Source organism: Callorhinchus milii, unplaced genomic scaffold (assembly GCF_018977255.1).
Source record: "Callorhinchus milii isolate IMCB2004 unplaced genomic scaffold, IMCB_Cmil_1.0 Scaffold11, whole genome shotgun sequence".
NCBI lineage: Eukaryota > Metazoa > Chordata > Chondrichthyes > Chimaeriformes > Callorhinchidae > Callorhinchus > Callorhinchus milii.
The window spans coordinates 14,159,872-14,181,323 of record NW_024704752.1 but is presented as its reverse complement, the minus strand read 5'-3'; the positions used below and the strand labels follow the sequence as shown (position 1 = coordinate 14,181,323).

Genomic DNA, 21,452 nt, shown 5'->3' with positions numbered 1-21,452 from the left:
AAAGGGAGGTTGGGGATGGGGCGGTAGTAAGGGAGTAGAGAAGGGTCCAGTGAGGGTTTCTTAAGGATAGGAGTGACGACAGCAGTTTTTAATAGGGTGGGAACAGTACCAGAGGACAGGGAGAGGTTAATGATGTCAGTGAGTAGAGGGGCAAGGAGGTGCAGCTGGGAGGTGAGGAGAGGGGTAAGGATGGGGTCGAGGGAGCAGGTGGAGGGTTTCATAACGGTTATAGTGGTGATGAGAGAGGAGGGGGAATTAGGAATTTAAATTAGGAACCTGTGATCAGAGGACCCTAAGTCACTTACATTTTATATTTTAAAGCTTGTTTACTTAATAAGGCAAAAAGTCATATCATTTTGCATTGATTCAATAAGCATAGTTACAGTAGGCAGGGTTACGACAGACAACAACAACAACAACAAGATTTCATTTATAGAGCGCCTTTCACGTCGGGAGGACGTCCCAAGGCGCTGGACAGTTGGGTCAGGACCCGAGCAAGGGGGAAATGGTCAGGATGAGGGGAGCGAAGGGAGGGAGCGAGGAGGGGGTAGAGAGTCGAGAGGGGAGCTGAAGGCACGGTCAAAGAGAAAGGTCTTGAGACCGGCCTCGAAGGAGGAAAGGGAGGAAGCGGCGAAGGCACTGGGGGATGGAGTTCCAGAGCCTAGGGGCTGAGAGGCTGAAGGCCCGGCCACCGATGGTAGGGCGGTTGGGGCGGGGGACGTGGAGCAGACCGGAGCCAGAGGAACGGAGGGTACGGGCAGGTAGGTAGGGAGATAGTACGTCGGAGAGGTAGGAGGGAGTAAGGCCGTGAATGGTCTTGTAGGTGAGGATGAGGATCTTGAATTCGATCCGCTGGGGGATGGGGAACAAAGATGACAAAGATTATAATGGGGTTCACTACCTCATAGAGTCCTGCAGCTCAGTGGTTAGAGCCTTCGCCTCGCAAGCAAGAGACCTGGGTTCGATTCCCGGGCAGGGCGAAATGTTGGGCAAGTTTCCTTACTCCACACGCCTCTGTTTACCTAGCAGTATGTAGGAACCCGGTTGTTAGTCACTTGGTGGATTGCTTTTCTGGCTAATAATTTGTTTAAAAAAAATAATTGGTTACTTGATGACTGCTTGTGGGACGCTGCTGTGTGCAATTGGCTGCTGCGTTTCGTCCACAAAATATACAGTCAATTCACTTTACAGTATATTCTGTGAAGCGCTTTGAGACGTCTCAAAGACATGATAAGGCTCTGTATCAAATGCAAGGATTATTATTATGGCTAGTTTCAAAATTTGCCTTTATAAAGTTGATTCAAAAGCAAGCCATTATCTGTCCGGTGGTGAAGCCTGATACGGAATCGCCACATTTAACACTGACAGCAACTTTCATTTACTTCCAATAACAATGTGCAGTGTTGTAATTGTAAGGTTAAGGTGTCAGACTACTGTGTTTCGCGAGGGGGCAGTAGACGCTGCAGCTACATGGCAGTGTGTGAGGGTGCGCAGCTCCACTGGATGGCAGCAGTCATTTTCTCATTCATTCCAAACAACAGCAAAAGAAAGGCAGAAAAGGGTTTGCTTCTATGAAAGTCATTTACAGTATTAGGGCAGGCCTGGTCAAAGTTACTGATGACATCCTGACCCAAGCTCCCTGGCCTCTTTGTCCTACTTGATCCCTCTGCTGCTTTTGACACCGTTGAGCACTCCACTGCCTCCTTTCCCTGATACACCTCGTGGCTCCGCACTGTTCTCATTTCACTCCTAGGATTGTCACTACATCTCCTCTAATTGTCATGTGCACTGTTGCTCAGGGCTCAAGCGTCGGGTCATGGAAGGCAAGAGTTTCTTGCGACAAGATGTGCTACCCAGTGCCTATCACACTTTTTTTTCTTGTACATTTTTGAAGCAGGGTAGAAACGCTCCACTATCCCACACCACACCACAAGGGACACTCCCTCTGTAAATTTTCACACCTCTTACGGTTACCGCGTATCAATTTATTCAGAGCTGCCCTCCGCATTTGGTGGCTGGCTCGGGGGCAAGAAGTAAATGCTGTGAATTGTCCGAGTCATACAATCCCCCTGCCGTATCCACGCACTCCCCTGCCCTCCCACCCCTTCTCCTCCTGCCCCCATGAACTCTCTCAGCTTGTAAATGTTACTTTTGAACACTACAACCCACATACCAGCCACAAATAACCTTATCACATCCTCCATCAGTGTCTTTGCAAACGTGCAGCTGCTTAGAATCCACAATGATTCAACAACAGCTACTCCAAAAATAGTATTCAGGTGAAGCAAGTTAACATTAACGTTAACGTCCAACAAATAATTACTTATTTGCCCCAAAAAACAAATCCATCATGAATCCTTTTAAAATGAAACTGTTACAGCAAACTGTTGATTGGCATTTGCATCAGCTCGTGGCCTTCTGCACATTACAGTTATTTTTTTTAAAAAATTCCTTTTTGTATGCTTCTAACCATGACTGATAAAATAAAGTCAACAAAACTAAACAGTTTGTGTAATAGACAAGGCCGCCTGGGCTTATAGAAATCATTTAACTGGAACCTTTATTAGCCGTCAAACAGTACGGACTTATCTCCTTACACAAGATAACAAGATGGATTTGGATGAAAAACTTCCTTTGCCCCATTTGATCTCATCCTGCAAGGCTCTCTAGTCAAGTCTCTCTAGTCAGGTTTGTGTATGGAGTGTTTTAAATGTTACTAAGGAGCCTATCACACGCAGATTTCTGATCGTAGAGGAGAGAGATGAAATAACAGATTTGTGTGGTCTGTAGGGCTTCAGTCTGCAGCCATGACGCACAGCAGCCACAACTTGACCATCATGGTCACCACAGCACTATATTTCTGTGTATCTAAGGCCTGCAGGAGACATTGCAAGTTCCCCAGATATTTTTCCAGATAAGCATTCGTATCAAACATGCTAATGTTTGATACACAAGTTATCACCATCGCAACTTATCACAACTTTGAATGATCCCATGGAATGCCAATGTTGAGTTGGGAAGGAGGAAACCATGTGCAGAAGACAATTGGGGATGAGGTGTTAAGACATCTCTGGCCAAACTGTTTTTGATCACTGATTACATGTCAGTTTCAGCATTATTAAAAAAAATTGAAAAAGTCTGAAAATACTGAAATAATACTTTGAAACAAGTATCAGGGTTGTGTTTAATACATGGATATCCTCACAGTATAAGTGTTTGATATGGCCCAGTCTGGTGTTCTAACATTCAATCATGTCTTTCTGGCTGTACTAACAATTGAGGTTGCCTACATTCTCACAGGATGACAGGAAAGTACAGAACTGGTAAAGATAATTGTGACAGTCTGGACAGTTTCAAAGTAGGAAAATGGCATATCATATATTGTGTGTCTCTTATAGTCTGAAATGCACCTCTTGTCAGAATGATGATCCAATAATAAACACTGAATTTCTCCTGGTATCCTAGCCAACAACCCCCAAATAAAATTGATCATTCATTTTACGGCTCTTTGTGGGACATTATCATGAGCAAATTGGTTTGCCTACAAAATACACCGTATTTGTACTTTACAGTATATCCTGTGAAATATTTAGAAACATGCCCTAAACGTTAAACCTAAGTTTATTTGAACTCTGATTCACATTAAGAATAGGGTAGCGTTAATGATCACAATGAACATGTTACAAAGACCATTGTGGAGTCCTGTAGCCCAGTGGTTAGAGTACTCGCTTTGCAAGCGAGAAGACCTGGGTTCGATTCTCAGCAGGGGGAAATGTTGGGCAAGTTTCCTTACTCCACAGGCCTCTGTTTAACCTAGCAGTAAGTAGGAACCTGGTTGTTAGTCAATTGCGGATGGCTTTTCCGGGGGTAATAATTCCTTCAAAATAAATAAAAATAATATAGTCACTCAATCCACCACTATTGGTGGGACACTGCTGTGCGCAATTGGCTGCCGCGTTTTGCTCACAAAATATACAGTCAGTTCACTTTACAGTATATTCTGTGAAGCGCTTTGAGACTTCTCGAAGATGTGATAAGACACGATATCAAATGCAAGAATTATTATTATTAACTATTAATTATTTCACCCCGATATCATTTAAGTGGATAGGAAAGTATAAGTTTAATTCTGGAATGGAAGACAGAGATGATTAATTCAAGGGGTAACAATGTCATCAACCAGAGATCTGTATATTCCTATGCCGCAATCATAATCATCCAATCCTTGGTGACCACTTGAAACTGTACACCAACTTTCTCCATTGAGGCGTCATAGAAAATGTAAACCACCATTAATAGTCATTGAGTTTCTAATGCTTGGTACATTTGCAACCAATTTTGTCCAATGAGAACAAACCTATATGTGTGGTCTTACAGTAGTTCAGGAAACATGGTCTAAAATTAAACCGTAGACTCATGTCACAGTACACAATGTGGTGTAAATGCTTAGCTACTGCAGAGTGCAAAACCAGAGCGAGCTTGCCTCAGTGCAGAACACTTGCACTCTGCTCTATGGTTTACACATTTTTAAAAAAATTATTACCTGAGGTAAGTTTCTGTCTCTCGTGGAATTATGTTTTCACCCTTCAGGAAGTGAAACTAAGTTCAAGTTAGTTTGAACGTAGGTGGTGGGAGGGGGGGAGGCGTGGTGGGTGGGATGGTTGGTTGAGGGAAGTGAAAAGAAAGGTCTTCCGGTGAATTTTACAAATTTGGGGGGGAGGAGGCAGAGGGAATCCAGAATGGAGTTCCAGAGAGCAGGATGGATGTGGTGGGGCGGGTTGGTCTGGAGACATGAATTGGGCTGGTGTTTGCTAAATGGAGAGGGCGATGTGGGTTTTAGGGTTAATTGGCTGCCGCATTTACCTCCAAGGTACAGTAATTCAGTGAAGTGCTTTATTAAATGCAAGGAGTATTTTTTATTCTACTGTTGCCCAATTTATAGACGAGCATGTACTAGGCCAAGAGTAGGCAAGGTTTTGGCAGAACCCAAAGTCAAAACAGCTTGCCAACATTTATTAACCAGCCCACGTGTGACGAATGATGGCTTGGATCATATACCTGATATTATCTACTTAAACCCAACTACAATATCAGTCACCAGATTCAAGAGAAGAGTAGATGTTTAAAAAAGTGGTAGGAACATATCAACCCTTATCTAACACCTTGAAGATGTTTGCGGTGTTTGAAGAAACATACACACACAGACCCCTTCTCTCTGCTTTTTATATCTGAAAAAAATATTTTCTGAGCCTACACATGGTTGAATTGCACATTGGCATTTGGAGAAATGTAAAATATTTCAGTAACAAACACTAAAAATAAATACTTTTGACACACACAGAGCAGAAGTGTTTGAAGATGTGAAAACGAACGAGCGCATGGGAATGCAGTACTGTCCTCTACACAGGAAGTATCACTACTTTGTAGTTGTTGCTCTGAGGGGCCCAAAGTTTGTTTCAACGAAAGATCAAGAAGCAGACATCATATTTAGCCTATATAGTTCATTCCATGGTCCATCTTCTGTATCCGGACCCGATTCCATCACTTTCCCCTATCCCAAACCCGCATCACTTTTTTTCTCCCGCTGAACCAGTTTTCTTTTAAACGTCTTCACTTACTCAGAAACGCTGCACTAGATGGCAGTCGATTCCACTGCCCATTCTGGAGGTGGAGCGACTTCCAACATGTTGAGCTTTCATTGGCTACAACCTGATTTTTGAAGGGTAGTTTTCGGTCAATTGAAAACCCAAATACTGGAGATTAACAGACTTCAGTATAGCAGAGGCCAATCATTGACACATAAGAAATCATCAAAACAGGAAACGTAAGGTACAAATGCGTCAAAAAGCCGAAGAATTGTTAAGTCATGGTCAGACGTTTAGGTCACTGATTTAATCACCAGAATTGGCCGTAGTTTCTTTTATAATTTGTTATTAATCTGCTTTAAGGAAAACATCGGATTTGAGAAGGTAGATCATCTCCATAGTGTGCCGTTCTTGTTTGGTTGCAGTTGCTGCTTGGACCGTTGGTTTCAATGTTGAGTTAACGATTACTTTCTGCTACAGCCTGTGTTCTGGTGTGAAATGTATGACTTGCCCATTTGCATCCAGTCTCATTTCACGGTTATGTTTTGAGACATTTCCCCATTATTTCAGTTTCACTTTTGCATAACAGAACAACATCCATGTGTATATACACACACTCTGGTAGAGAGTGATTGATATCTCTGGGTGAGAAATGTAACATTTGATAGCAGATTTGCTGTGAAAATATTGTTGCATTCACACTTTGCCCCCCCACCCACCCCCCGATACCCCATGGGAACAGTTGTAGAGAAGTTAAGAATTCTTCATTTTAAAAACAAATTGACAGATAGAAAGTATAGTTGAGCAATCCCAATTGCAGCTGAATTAGATACAGAGTAAAATTGCTTCTCCAGATCCAACAATTAACCTCAGCCTCAACTATGATGAATTATCAAATTTTGCGACAATGTAACTTTTTCCCATTTTCCACAACAACTTTCCACGGCCTGTCACAGAGAATGGAAAATTGATGCTAAATTAAGCACACTTTTGTGCTGTGAGCCTACATCTTGTTCGTCAGCCTGGCTCATTTGGTTGTAGCCTTGCCTCGTCATCAAAAGGTTGTGGGTTCATGCCCCACATCAGGATTTGGAACTTGGAACTCAGTCTAAAATGACATCCCAGTGCAGTTGCTTGGGGTGTGCTGCATTGTTGGAGCTGCCATCCTTTGGATGAAACGTTAAATCCTGTCTGCCTACTTGCAAAGAAAAGGGAGTTTCCCCTGATTTCCTGGCCAACAATCCACCAAATAAAATGGATCATTTGTTTCATGGCTGCTTGTCGCACATTGCTATGCACAAATTGGCTGCTGCAATCACCCACGAAACATACAGTCACCTCATTTTACAATATATCCTGTAAAGAGCTTTGAGATGTCCGCCTGGCCTGAAAGGCACTGTATCAAATATAAGCATTCTTATTATCTACTGGGATCTGAGTTAACACTGCACAAAAGTAGAGATTAGTATCTAACCCAATGCGCCACAACCATGCAGAACATAATTAATTGCTATAGCATCACAACACTTTGTGTTGCATCTCTGACTAATATACCTGGAAAAAAGTATCACTTTATCAGAACAATCATGTCTTTAGGTGAATGAGTTCTATTTAGAATCTTTTTTTTATTGAATAACGATCACGGCTTTTCAGAGAGACAGACTGTAATATTACATGTTATTATCTTAGTGCTATACTTCTTCATAATGGTCTGTGCCTTTGTAATGATCTCTGATTTAGAGCCTCTAAAGCAATGGTTTACGCTTAACGGTTTATAGCTCCCAGGAGTTATGAATAGAAAGTTTTCAATGACACAGCAACGTCCCTTGGTAATACAGCAGTCTGAAACATATCAGCACCTGTACTTTTATGTCAATATCGTAACAAATACAATGTTGTTGAATGCGCCTGAGGCATTTGGGATGAAAAAGCCATTCAGCAGAAACACTCCATCCAATTTGAAAGGGAATTTTGAGTGACTCAATGCTTCACTATCAAGTGTGATATTAGGTTAGACATGCTAAGCAGATTCAAGGTTATGTCCTTGTCTGTGCTGATTTAGTGGATCTTCCGGGTTAAGGCACAAAGTTAGCCAGACTTCCCATTTATGATCAGCTTTTTGACCAAAATTATTCTGATTGAAAGCACGGTCAAAGAAATGCATGTTTAGGTGGGTTTTGAAGGTGGGGAGGAACGAGGCAAGTTGGAGGGTTTTGGGATGGAATTGCAGAGAGCAGGGCAGAATGGAGAAAGCCTGCCTGCCCACTGACGGTGGGGAAATAGGCTGGGAGACATGAAGCAGGACAGTTTGCTGAGCAAAGGAAGTGCTAACTAACTAACTGACTGACCAACCAACCATTGAAAGGGGGATCTCTGATATCCATTGAATCATATGTCAGTAGAAGGAAGGCAAGTACATTGGCAAAAATAGCTGCTGGTCCATGAATTCATATTTCACACTTCACAAGATCAAAAGAAAAGTATCGGATGAACAATGCCTTTCTTCCCTCCCTCCCTCCCTCCTTCCCTCCCTCCCTCCCATGAAATAATTGTGAGGAATGGCAGTCCTGGAGAACGTAAGTTTATTTTCAAATTGTATCAATCATGAAGGCAATTGTGTATGTCAGAGTGCAACTCTGATTCCGAGTTTCCAATAGCTGAACTAAATAATTCAGCCAGATGACTACAAACAATTCCAACAATAGAAAAAAGTGCAAGCACAGAATGTCCTGAACACAATCAAACCGAAGCAATAAATATTCTGAGGTCTTTCCAAAATCTTAATAGAAACTTGAAAATAATAAGTACACTAACTGTTAGTTTACAGTCTGAAATTCCACACTGGCTGATTTAAGCGGACAAAGGTGAAAAAAGGAAGCAGTTAAATTAAGCCAAGGGGGTTGTACTAGTATCGCTACCTCATCAACCTTTTCACAGAGCTATTAAAACCCATCACCTCTCTTCTTAGAAACTAGGAAGGAAGCTGCTCATTTGAGAGTACACATACATGTGAGATGTGATTGAGAGTGATATCATATTATCTGATTTAACCTGAAGAAATCTGCCAAGAAATGAAGCAAGCTCTACTGATTGTGATGTGTATCAATGCCTTTATGTGGACTGTGTTTGCAGGTAAGTGAGATGCTACAGGATCAGGTTTCAAAGGAGCTACACAAACAAATAAGGAACTGACTGATTGAATTAACTAACTGTCTCTATGGGATGTAATGGGATATTGTTTATTATTGATCATAAAAACATGTGCTGAATTTCGATAATTATATTATATTTTGTTTTGCAGTGACCGGTCACGTAAAGATAGATTGTTGTACGAAATACGTAAAAATTCCTCCCATTGGGAGACTGAAGAATTATAAAATACAAAAGGATGATGGTCGCTGCGTTATCGAAGCTGTGAAGTGAGTATTCCCAACACTGGCTCTAGGGTCTGGCATTATACAGTTGTGTCTGGGCTATTTGTTTGGTCAGCCGAGTTTCTGACATATGCGGAAACCCTTCACCATACTTAAGAGTTCCAACCCAAACTGGGAATTCCATGCACCCCAACTACACATGGAAGTTCCAGAGATAAATTGTTGGAATGGAATGTGCACTCTTGGGGGGGCCCAACCTCTTCCCTAATTCCAGAAAGTATTAGGTGGAGGTTGGCAAGAGCCGAGGCTTGGGAACCCAAAGTGTGCATGGGTGTAACTGCTAGAATCTAATTAGCTAAAACCACATAGCTTGCCATAGATAGCTCTGTCTGCAAAGTCTGAGATGTACCTTGCTGCCAGTTCAGCTCCATGGAGATCCCTCTTACACCCGCCACCCCAACCCACCTCAAGAAAGAGTTTAAAGGGCTTTCAGCTCATCAGAATAAGGGTATGAAAGCCTGATCGAGTGAATGGCCACTGTGGTGTCTGTGCTATTTGGAGTCTGCATCCTATAAGGTGACATTATCAGTAAACAAACTTTTCTTTTCAGATTCTACACTGTAAGAAACAAAACTCGCTGCGGTGATCCACACAATAAACAAATAAAGCGTCTCGTGGAACAACTTCGGGTCAAAGTTTGAAACCAAGAGTAGACATGGATCTTTCGTGGCAGGATATGGAACCAAATGAATGTTGGCGGCATAAAGCCAAAAAACTATTTCCCTTAAGTTTCTGCTTTTACCCTCAGAACCAAATATATCGGGGGCACAATTTTATATTTTTGGCTTACGCTTCAATTAAATACTTTGCTACCTATTGATATGAAGTGCTTCAGTAAGTTTAAACAGTTGGCTTGTAATATTTTAACAAGAATGGCACAAGAAATGTGCATTGTATCTAGGGGCTGATGATCATCTTAATTGTACATCTCTTATGAAATTAATGGAATTCTGTTGAATGGAAAATGTAATTAAAATGTAATTGAAATTACAAGGAAAAATATGAATAGATGTTCTCATAATTTTAGTAACTTGGAGGGGATGGGAAGTGGGGAATAGTTTATGAATCCTATTATGTGGCACATTTCCCAATTTCCTGTTTTGCTGAAGTATCCCTTGGATCTAGTGCATGCTCTAGGCTTTCAAAATGACCCTAAACAAAAATTGCTACTATCTTCCTTGGGGTCAGCAGGAGAGGTAAATAGGGTCTCTTTGAGACTGAATTGGCTCCCAGATGATTGTAATGGAATGCTGGAATATTGAAAGCTGCTCCTCTGTGACTCTCTCATTAGTCTCTTTCCGGAGACAGGCAGGTCTTGGGCTTGCAGGGTTAACTGGAGTGGTGAAACTCCTTTGGCTCAGAAACTGAACTCCTGAGACCGCCAAAGAGAGCTGGCTCGATTCCAACACTCCATTGCCAAGCATATCACCTTGGAGTCAGTTCAGCTCCAAGGAGACCCTGCTTACTTCCCCCCCAAGGAGGATAGTTACTAGTTGGTCGTGTGATATCTGGCAAATGGGGGTTTGAGCCCTCACTAGGTGGATGGCACATACCAGGAACTCCCTGCGAGCTTCCCGGAGGGCAACACAGTTCAGCATGGAATATGTGAGAGCATTGCCACTATCTTCCTGTCCGCAGCTTGGACACATATCCATTCATTCCCTTTGAGCGATGCTTCCACCAGTTGGACATCTGCAACTCCAACTGTCGGGAAAGGCCACTGAGGCATGATTTAATTTGAATGCGGTTTGCTATATTTTAACGTAATTCAATTCTACAATTCATTTCAGGTGCAATTTTTTTGGTATATCCAAATATCCACACATTGCTGATTAATAACAAGGTGAAATATTCTTGCTCAAAGAAATGATTCTCTTTTAATTCTCTTGGAAATTCTGAAAGATCCCTGCTGCCTGTTCGTGCAGAAGCTCCAGATCTTGGTAAAAGCCACAGATCAGTTTTATGTACAGCTACTGATGATTCACCACACATTCGTAGCATGGCAATGCCTGCACACATGTTGGAAAAAAAGACTCTTTATAGCATAGTTATTGTGAGCATCGATTTGAGGATCCAATCCTGAACATTTGTTGACCTTCCTACAAAGGAGTAAATCTCTCTTAAACATAATCAAATGGCCATGCTTTTACTGTGACTATTGTTGCTTTGCCATCTTATTCTGTGCATGTCTGTGGTTTAGGCTGAAGTGTAATGATAAAATGTACAGCCAACACACCACAGAAAATGCTAAAAATAGAAAATGTTTGTTTTCTTAATTGCTCTGAACACTATCAGACAAAGAATAGATATTTGGAGGTACTTCGCAAGTCTTAAAAGAAAATTGTAATTTGAAAATAAAGAAATATTGTCAGCTAACAGTCCAAAAGTCCTACTTGCCTAATTCCAGACAGTATTAGGTGGAGGTTGGCAAGATCCTGTGGCTCAGTGGTTAGAGCACTCGCTTTGCAAGTGAGAGACCTGAGTTCAATTCCAGGCAGAGGGCGAAACCTTGGGCAAGTTTCCTTACTCCACACAGAGCCTAATAATAATCACACCAAAATAACAAAAACAATAATAAATTGGTCATTTTCAATCCATATGACTGTTTGTGGGACATTGCTGTGCGCAATTGGCTGCCGCGTTCGCCCACAAATATACAGTCAATTCACTTTACACTGTGTTCTGTGAAGCGCTTTGGGACATCCTCCCGACGTGAAAAGCGCTATATCAAATGCAAGGATTATTATTATTATTATTATTATTATTATTATTATTATTATTATTATTATTATTATTATTATTATTATTATTATTATTATTATTATTATTATTATTATTATCCAAGGCTTGGCAACCCAAAGTGTGCATTGGGGTAACTCCTGGAATCTAATCAGCTACAACTGCATAGCTTGCCATTGATAGCTCTATCTGCAAAGTCAGCCAGAGATGTCACCTTGGAGCCAGTTCAGCTCCGAGGTGTTACTGCTTACTCCCCACCCCTCCCATGAACGAGTTTAAAGGACTTTCAGCTCATCAGGAAAAGGGTTTGAAAGCCTGATCGAGTGAGTGAATGGTCGCTATGGTGTCTGTGCTATTTGGAGCCTGCATCCTATATGGTGGCATTATCAGTGAACAATCTTTTCCTTTTCTGGTTCTACACAGTAACAAACAGAACTCCCTGCGGTGATCCACACAATAAGTGAGTAAAGTGGCTCATGGAACAACTTCCGGTAACAGTTTGAAAACCAAGAGTACACATGGATTTTCCGTGGCAGGATATGGAACCAAATGAATGTCTGCAACAAAAAGCCGAAAACGTATTTATCTTATGTTTCTGCTTTTACCCTCAGAACCAAATATATCTGGGGCACAATTTCATATTTTTGGCTTACGCTTTAATTAAATACTTTGCTACCTATTGATGTAAAGTGCTCAGTAAGTTTAAACAGTTGGCTTGTAATATTTTAACAAGACTAGCACAAAAAATGTGCATTGTATCTAAGGGCTGATGATCATCTTAATTGTACATCTCTTATGAAATTAATGCAATTCTGTTGAATGGAAAATGTAATTAAAATGTAATTGAAATTACAAGGAAAAATATGAATGGATGTTCTCATAATTTTACTCACTTGGAGGGGATGGGAAGCAGGGAATATATCATGAATCATGTTATCAATCATTCGTAAGATCTGGCACATTTCCCAATTTTCTGTTTTGCTGAATCGTTCCTCAGTCTCCTTGAGACTAGTTGTTATGCTGAAATCCTCTGGAAAACACAAGGACCACAGTTTGTGCACTCTCTAGGTTTTCAAAATGACCCCAAACAAACATTGCTACTATCTTCTTGGGGGTCAGCAGGAGAGGTAAAAAGGGTCTCTTTGAGACTGAATTGGCTCTCAGATGATTGCAATGGAATGCTGGAATATTGAAAGCTGCTCCTCTGTGACTCTCTCATCAGTCTCTTTCCTGAGACAGGCAGGTCTTTGGCTTGCAGGGTTAACTGGAGCTGAGTGCGAGGATTCCCAGTGACTGGTCTGCCCTCAAGACCTGTATCAGCAGTGCTGTGGATCAATGGGAACTCCTTAGCTCAGAAGTTTGAACTCCTGAGACCGCCACAGAGAGCTGGCTCAATTCCAACACTCCATTGCCAAGCATATCACCTTGGAGTCAGTTCAGCTCCAAGGAGACCCTGCTTACCTCCCCCCCAAGGAAGATAGTTACTAGTTGGTCGTGTGATATCCGGCAAATGGGGGTTTGAGCCCTCAATAGGTGGATGGTACACACCAGGGACTCCCTGCGAGCTTCCCAGCGGGCAACACAGTTCAGCATGAAATGTGTGAGAGCATTGCCACTATCTTCCTGTCCGCAGCTTGGGCACATATCCATTCATTCCCTTTGAGCGATGCTTCCACCAGTTGGACATCTGCAGCTCCAACTGTCGGGAAAGGCCACTGAGGCATGATTTAATTTGAATGCGATTTGTTATATTTGAATGTAATTCAATTCTACAATTAATTTCAGGTGCAATTTTTTTGGTATATCTAAACATCCACATATTGCTGATTAATAAAAAGTTGAAATATTCTTGCTCAAAGAAATGATTCTCTTTTAATTCTCTTGAAAGTTCTGAAAGATCCCTGCTGCCTGTTCGTGCAGAAGCTCCACATCTTGGTAAAAGCCACAGATCAGTTTTATGTACAGCTACTGATGATTCACCACACATTCGTAGCATGGCAATGCCTGCACACATGTTGATAACAAATATTCTTTATAGCACAGTTATTGTGAGCATTGATTTTGAGGATCCAACTCCTGAACTTTTGTTGACCTTCCTACAAAGGAGTAAATCTCTCTTAAACAAAATCAAATGGCCATGCTTTTACTGTGACTATTGTTGCTTTGCCAACTTATTCTGTGCATATCTGTGGTTTAGGCTGAAGTGTAGAGCTGGATTGAGAAATGTACAGACAACACACCACAGAAAATGATTAAAATAGAAAATGTTTGTTTTCTTAATTGCTATGAACACGATCAGACAAAGAATAGATATTCGGAGGTACTTCGCAAGTGTTAAAAGAAAGTTGAAATTTGAAAATAAAGAAATATTGTCAGCTAACAGTACAAAAGTCCAACTTCCTGACGTCTGATTTAAGTGGACAAGTTGTAAAGGAAATAGTTCAGGGGTTGTACACGTATCCTCGCCTCATCATTCTTTCCACAGAGTTGTGAAAGCCCATTTTTGTATCACCGCCTCCGTTCTCAGAAACTAGGAAGGAAGTTGACCATCTGAAAGTGTATATATGTGAGATGTTATTGAGACTTCTATCATATTCTCTGATTTGACCTCAGTGAAGAAATCTGCAAAGAAATGAAGCAAACTCTCCTGGTTGTGATGTGCCTCTGTGTCTTTATGTCGACTGTGTTTGCAGGTAAGTCAAACAGTGCAAGAGTCTCAGAGACAAAAAAGGAATTGACTGGTTGAATTAATTATCTGTCGCTATGGGATTTAGATATTTTTATTATCTTAAAGTATGACCTGCATTTTAATAATCATAATAATGACAAAATATAGAGATGCGTCTTACATTGTTTGTAAGATAATCAGTGAGAGAAAGATCTTGTGTAAAGAATGATAACAAATATTCTGCTCTTTGTTCGAGTTAATTGGCTTCTTTTCCTACTGAATTACTCTGATCTGAACACTGAGCACTTACTTTAAACCTGTCGTGAACTAAAATGACTAAATGTTGATCGTGTAGCTGTGTATCATAGAGCACCACCCAGACTGTTGAGTTATTATAGGCGATATTGTAGATTAAAATCAGGAATAATCATTCACCATCTATGACTGGCCATCATGCTTATAACAGCTTACAATATGTAATTGCTTATAGTTTGTGCTGCGTTCATCTAAACCAACAAAAAGCATAGGAATTTCATTAGCATGATGTTCATTACTTTATTAGTACAGTTACGTTTAAGAAATGCAGTAATGAATGAATGATAGGCAGTGCAGTGCAGTGCAATGCCACGTGTTAAACTGTGTGAGTCCAAGGACAGCCCTGGATTATCGAGATCAGTGTTTCTTCCATCCTTCACCTCTTCTTGAGTTATTATACCATGATGCATTGAAACTGACTACTTTGAGCGTGGTAATATTTCCTCTCACCCTGTGTCTACATGGGTTGCCACTGCTCACTGTTTTCCTTAACAGCATGGCTGAGGTTAGAGGCTGAATCACAACCACAAAGCCGTAACTGTGTTAAAGCGCATTGATGCAACACGTGTAACATCACCTGATGGCAATGGTCGACTCTAAGGACCTCAATGCAAAACTAGTAGATTTGTTGTATTATTCATAACAATATCATCAGATTTTACTAAAATTCCAGAGAGAGAGACAGCCTATTTACCACTAAGAAATCTTAACATTGCTTAGCTAGGCCAACGAGAATTCAAAAAGAAAGGAATTGCCATGGTTTCATCTCATGGCTTAATACCACAATCAATTGAATGACCAAAGCCATTCATTGTGGGTTAAAGAGACTTTCAGGAGAGCAAATCTAATATTGTACAGCATTCAAATGTTGTGCAGGAGTTAAAGTAACACTTTGCACAAAACCTTATTGGTAATGAGGGGTTTTATCTGAATTATCTCATGATAATGATCAGATCGCCTTTATTTCAATTGTATTAAAATAATATATATATATATATATTACATTTATATGTGTAATATGTCAAAATAGACAACAAATTGCTACACTAAGACTGGAAAACAAACCTGATTCAGTAACAGAGGTTAATATCAGTCATTATTAATTCTCAGCCTCTATCAGTAGAAACGTACTACTAGTTTGTAAGGTGACATTATTGGGTTTGTGTAAAAGACAAAAAAACACAATTTTATAAAATACTCCTTTTAATGGTTTACACCCTCTATTCCACTGAGATTGACAGCACACAGGATTTTAGTTATTACCAACAGAGCTGACAACATTTGTCAAGAGTGTTTCAGTGAATATTAGCCCAGTTCCTCACACCTCAGGTGAAATATAATCAATACTGCAAGCCTATTCAATTGTACCAAGGTAGCCATGGTATGAAAGTCTTGAGATAACAAGACTTTTTAATTGCTGCTTCTTATGTGTGACGCAGATGAACTATCACCTACCCACTGATTAGCAGGATTCTCATTAGCTTTATTATATTTTTTTTTGCAGTGACCGGTCACATTAAGAAAAGTTGTTGTTTGACATATCCATCAAAAATCCCTCCCATTGAGAGACTGAAGAAATATGAAATACAAGAGGATGATGGGCGCTGCTCTATCAAAGCTGTGATGTAAGTATTCCCAATACTGGCTCTGGGGTCTGGTATTATACAGTAATATCTGTGCTATTTGGAATCTGTATCCCACACAGTGACATTAAGGGTAACCATCTTTTTTTTTCAGATTTATCACAGTACAAAACAGACGTTTCTGTGCAGATCCAGACAATGCATGTGTAAAGCAGCTCATGAAAAACATTAAGGCCCGTTCAGCTCAACGGCAAAAGAAGTCGAAAGCTAAACGTACATAGAGAATTTCCCTGGCAGGAGATGGAACCAGATGAATGTCTGCAGAACAAAGCCGAAAGCCAACAAATCATTTTTCTTGTGTTTCTGCGTTTATCCTTGGATTCAAATAATTTACAAAACATAAGCAAGATCTGGTGCACAATTTCATATTTTTCACAGGTGTACCACTCAAATGCTTTGCCACCTATTGATATAAAGTGCCTTGATGAATTAGAACAGTTGGCTTGTAATGTCCTAACACGAATGCTATGTGAAATAGTCACCAACAGTGGGAATAATAGTTGATTTCCCCTCCTACATGCCCCATGGAAACTGATGTCAATTTTAGCAATCCTGCTAATCCAAATCTTGATTGTCCAGTGCCATGGGACATCCTCCTGACGTGAAAGGCGCTGTACAAATGTAATCTGTATTGTATTGCTACCTTCCAACTGAGAACTAATAATACTGTATATAGATAAGCAACTGATTAATTGTTTGTAACCATTGATTGATACTGGTTTTTGAATATAATTTAATTCTGTTCTTGTAAACGAAGGTATCAATGATATTTATTTTAGTTGTAACAATTTTTTTGGAATTCATCTGTTAACTTTTAAATCTATTTATAATTTCTTGTATTCTAATTATTTGAACCCGTCACAAACTATGTTTGAAAAACAACGCTTCCTTGAGGGAACAGTTTACTACTTTTATTAAAATGTTGGCCCTTCATGCATAAGAAACCCACAAACCATAGAATGAAGAATAAGATGATGTGCTCACTTTATATTAGTCTAATGATCATCTTAACTCTGTAATACTTCATGTGAAATGAATGTAATCCTGTTGAATGTGGAACTACATTAAAATGTCATTGAAATTCAAAGAAAACAATTAATGGATGTTTTCATAATTTTAAAGGGGGTGAGAATGGGGAACCATTTTATTAGTGCCTTGGGATGTCCTCTGGACATGAAAGGCGCTATACAAATGTAATTTGTTGTTATAAAATGGAACTGAAATGTGTTATAATAATAATAAACCTTGCATTTGATATAGATTTCACATGTCGGAAAGACAGCTCAAAGCACTTGACAGGATTTACTGTGAAGTGTAGTGACTATTTTGTGCATAAACATGGCAACTAAATTGCACACAGTAATGTCCCCCAAACATCCATAAAACAAATAATAATTTTATCTGGTGAATTGTTGATTAGGACTCCTTTTCCTTTTCAAATAGTGCCATAGGATCTTTAACTTCTACCTGAACAGGCAGATGGACTTCGGTTTAACATTCATCTGATGGAAGGCACTTCCAACAGTGTAACGCCCCCAACATGGCAATGGAATCACATTGGACTATGTGATTTCAAAGTATAGACATAGGGTTGAACCTACAGTAATCTGCCTGACAGGCAAGAGTGCTACCAATTCAGTCAAACTGACACCTTAGGTCAGTCAATATCCCCAACCTCTCTGTCCACCTGAAGTATCTCTCAGTCCTCTGGAGGCACAAATCTATTAGTTGTTATGTTGAAGTCCTCTAAAACACTAGGGCCACAGTTTGGATCTCGTGCACACTCTAGGTTTTCAAAACAATCCCATACGAACATAATAGCTATTGTCTTAGGGGAGGGTGGGGTGCTTTGAGGCGGAATTGACTCTAAAGTGATAGGTGCCAGTCTCAGTAATCTCATCCATGAGTCGGGCAGGTCTTCAGTGCTTCAAGGCACTGTTAATGATGAAAGAGACGATCTAACTTATATTAACCTGAAAAAGCAGAACAATCATTGAGAGCTGGGATTTCTCCCGCTCGGGTCCTGTCAGTCCTAGATGGACAAGCAGCAGGAAGCTTGCCAGTCAGCATTCACAATGTTGGTTGAACTCTACCAGTCTCTCTCCTCAGGCTCTGTTTCACTCCCCCTGAAAACCGTTGTTATCACACCCTTCTCAAAAACTTACCCTCGAACCCTCTAATCTCTTACACTACTATCCCTTTTCCAACCTACCCTTCCTTGCCAAAGGTCTGGAACGCATTGTTGCACGTCAGCTTTGGTCACACCTCTCCCTCCACTCCCTCCTCAAGCCCCTGCAGTCTGGTTTTCGCCCTGCTCACAGCACAGAGACAGCACTTGTCAAAGTCACAAATGACAACCTCTCTATCTGTGACCAGGGCTCTGTCTGTCTCCTCATCCTCCTGGATCTCTCTGCCGTGTTCGACACAGTCGACCACGCCATCCTCCCCCACCAGCTTTCCTCCCTCATCCACCCTAGTGGGACTGCACTCGCATGGTTCGAGTCCTACTTAACCAACCGCCTCCATTTCATCTTGGCAAATGGTTTTCTCCTCCTGCATCTGCCCGGTCACCTGCGTAGTACCCCAGGGCTCCATCCTTGACTCTCTTCCTTTCCTTATCTATATATTCCCTTTGGGCAATGTCATCCGCAGACACAGGGTAAACTTCCACATGTAAGCGGATGACACACAAATCTACTTTGCTTCCAGCACCAACTCCAGGTCCCTGATGTTCTATCAGCTTGTCTGGCAGACATCAAGGCCTGGATGAGTGTAAACTTGCTGCAGCTGAATATGGACAAAATAGAAACCATACTCCTTGGCTCCTGTCAACGTCTTCACTCCTGCGGATCTGAATTCCTCAATTTCCCTGGGCTCTCCCTCACACTTACCGAACCAGTGCACAATCTAAGAGTCCAGTTCGACCCCCAACTGTCCTGCCTCCCCCACATCCAATCCCTGACTAGGACTGCCTTCTTCCACCTCTGCCACATTGACCACGTCTGATCGTATCTTACCCTAAATGCAGCAGAAACTCTCGTACATGTGTTTGTCACATCCTGCTTGGATATACAAACGCACAGCTCGCTGGTATCCCCAGCTCCACCATTCAAAAGATCCAGCCTCCTGCTCGTCCCTCGCACCCTCCACACCACCATTGGAGGTCGCGCCTTCAGCCACGACACCCCGAAATTCTGGAACACTCTCCCTCAATACCTCCGCCTTGCCCCCTCTCTCCCCGTTTTCAAGTCCCGCCTGAAAATCTTCCTCTTCAACTGTGCTTACGACCACCTCCACCTAATATAAGTGCACACTATATAAGTGCAAGTTGTTGTTGTTGTAACAGTACCCCTAATGCTCCATCTGGCATCCTTGGCTCTTGCCAAATGGCACAGACACAATCTTTTTTACATGGTTCTAACCTGTGGGCAGCGCATTCTGCCATTAGGTGCATCTCTCTGCAGCGAGAGTGCATATTCCGTTCAGAGAAAGAGAAGGTTCTATCCACTTGTGGAAATCTCATACATACTATTAAACATGGTGTTGGGTTTTCATCCGTCAGACACTTGGCTGACCAAAAAACAGTTATTAGGCTAACACTCAGAAATTGTGCTTCTGAGCAATTTACACAGATTGGTTTAGAGAGTTATTGCCACTTTATTTTTAAATAAAAAGACCGATTTAACTATAGGATAAAAGCTTCACAGTTTGCTTGATTTGCTAAAGTCTGAATTGGAGAAATAGTTGTGTATCTGTTTTAAACTGCATTTGAATATGATTTGAATATATCGGATTACAACTCAATACTACAACCATTTTAGGTGCAATAGATATTCCCTTTGATATATTCATACATTGTATATTCACGCAAAACTAGTCAATAAAAAGGTGAAATATTCTTGCTCAATAAAATGAATTTTGTTGTTGTTGATTCTGTTTTAATTCTCCTAAAAGTTCTGATAGTTTCTGGCTGACAGTTTGTGTGCAAACACCAGATCGTGATAAAAGCCATAGATCAGTTTTGTGTACGCTTAGTGATAGTTCACCACACATTCATAGCATGGCAATGCCTCCTCACATGTAAAAAAATAATCTCTAGGGTACACGTTTTTTTATCAGTATCCCACAGATAATGTTGCTGAGATGTGTTGTTATAATCTAAAAATGTCTATTCTTTGGGTGGATATTTAAGCTCCCAATCCAGACTCGGGCTTCGAGATGTCCTTCCAGAGCAATTGGCTCTATATAAACATAAATTGTGTTGTATTAAGATCCCATTGTACTATTGAAAAATAGAAGGGCCTTTCTTCCAGTGTCCTGGCTAACAACCCTCCAGATAAATTGGTTGTGAGTACTTGTGTGCAAAATGACAACTGCATTTTCCAACAAAAAGTCACCACACAAATTGCTGGAGCCAATTTAGCATGATAAGATGCTGGGATAGTTTATACTCTTTCTACCTTGAACGCTTTGTAAAAAATATTTTTTCCCTATCAAATGAAGATGAATAATGCTAGTCCTGGAAAATGACCTACAACGTTTGATTAATATTTTTTAATTGCCATTCATTTGATCCCACATCTGAACTTTTATACACCTTCCTGCGAAGTAGTAAATCTCTCTATAATAAAATCGAGTGAGTGTGTACTTTAACTATGATTATGGTTGCTTTGTCAACTTATTCCGTGCAGCTTTTGGGAGGTGCAGGTCTGTGGTTGAGGGCTGAAGTCAGAGGTAATGAAATGTACAGACATCACGCCACAGAAAATGATAAAAATAGAAAACATTTGACAATTAATTTTTATGAACACGATTAGATAAAGAATAGAATAGAATTAGGAGGGACTTCCCAAGTCTATAAAGAAAGTTGTAATTTGAAAGTACAGAAAAATACAGTTCTAAAAGTCCAACTCTTTGCGGTTGTCTGATTTAAGTGGACGAAAAATGCAAAGGAAACAATTAAATTACGACAGGGGGTGTACACGTATCATTCTTTCCACGGAGTTGTAAAAGCCCACTTCACGCCTCCCTCTTCAGAAGCTAGGAAGGAAGCTGACCCTCTGACTGT

At 40.8% G+C, this 21,452-nt stretch overlaps 1 protein-coding gene and 1 long non-coding RNA gene across 2 annotated transcripts; both read left to right on the top strand.

Moving 5' to 3' along the window:
- The first annotated feature begins 8,529 nt into the window (after positions 1–8,529).
- On the top strand, positions 8,530–10,019 carry LOC103174750. Its single transcript, XR_487379.2, has 3 exons — positions 8,530–8,717; positions 8,887–9,004; positions 9,570–10,019. It is a non-coding gene; the product is annotated as an uncharacterized LOC103174750 (long non-coding RNA).
- A 4,369-nt stretch (positions 10,020–14,388) lies between these two features.
- Positions 14,389–16,984, top strand: LOC103174742 (C-C motif chemokine 17-like). The gene is made up of 3 exons (XM_007887282.2): positions 14,389–14,451; positions 16,246–16,366; positions 16,479–16,984. Exons 1-3 carry the CDS (start codon positions 14,391–14,393, stop codon positions 16,603–16,605), a joined length of 309 nt encoding a protein of 102 aa, XP_007885473.1. The 5' UTR covers positions 14,389–14,390; the 3' UTR covers positions 16,606–16,984.
- Positions 16,985–21,452: the final 4,468 nt, after the last annotated feature.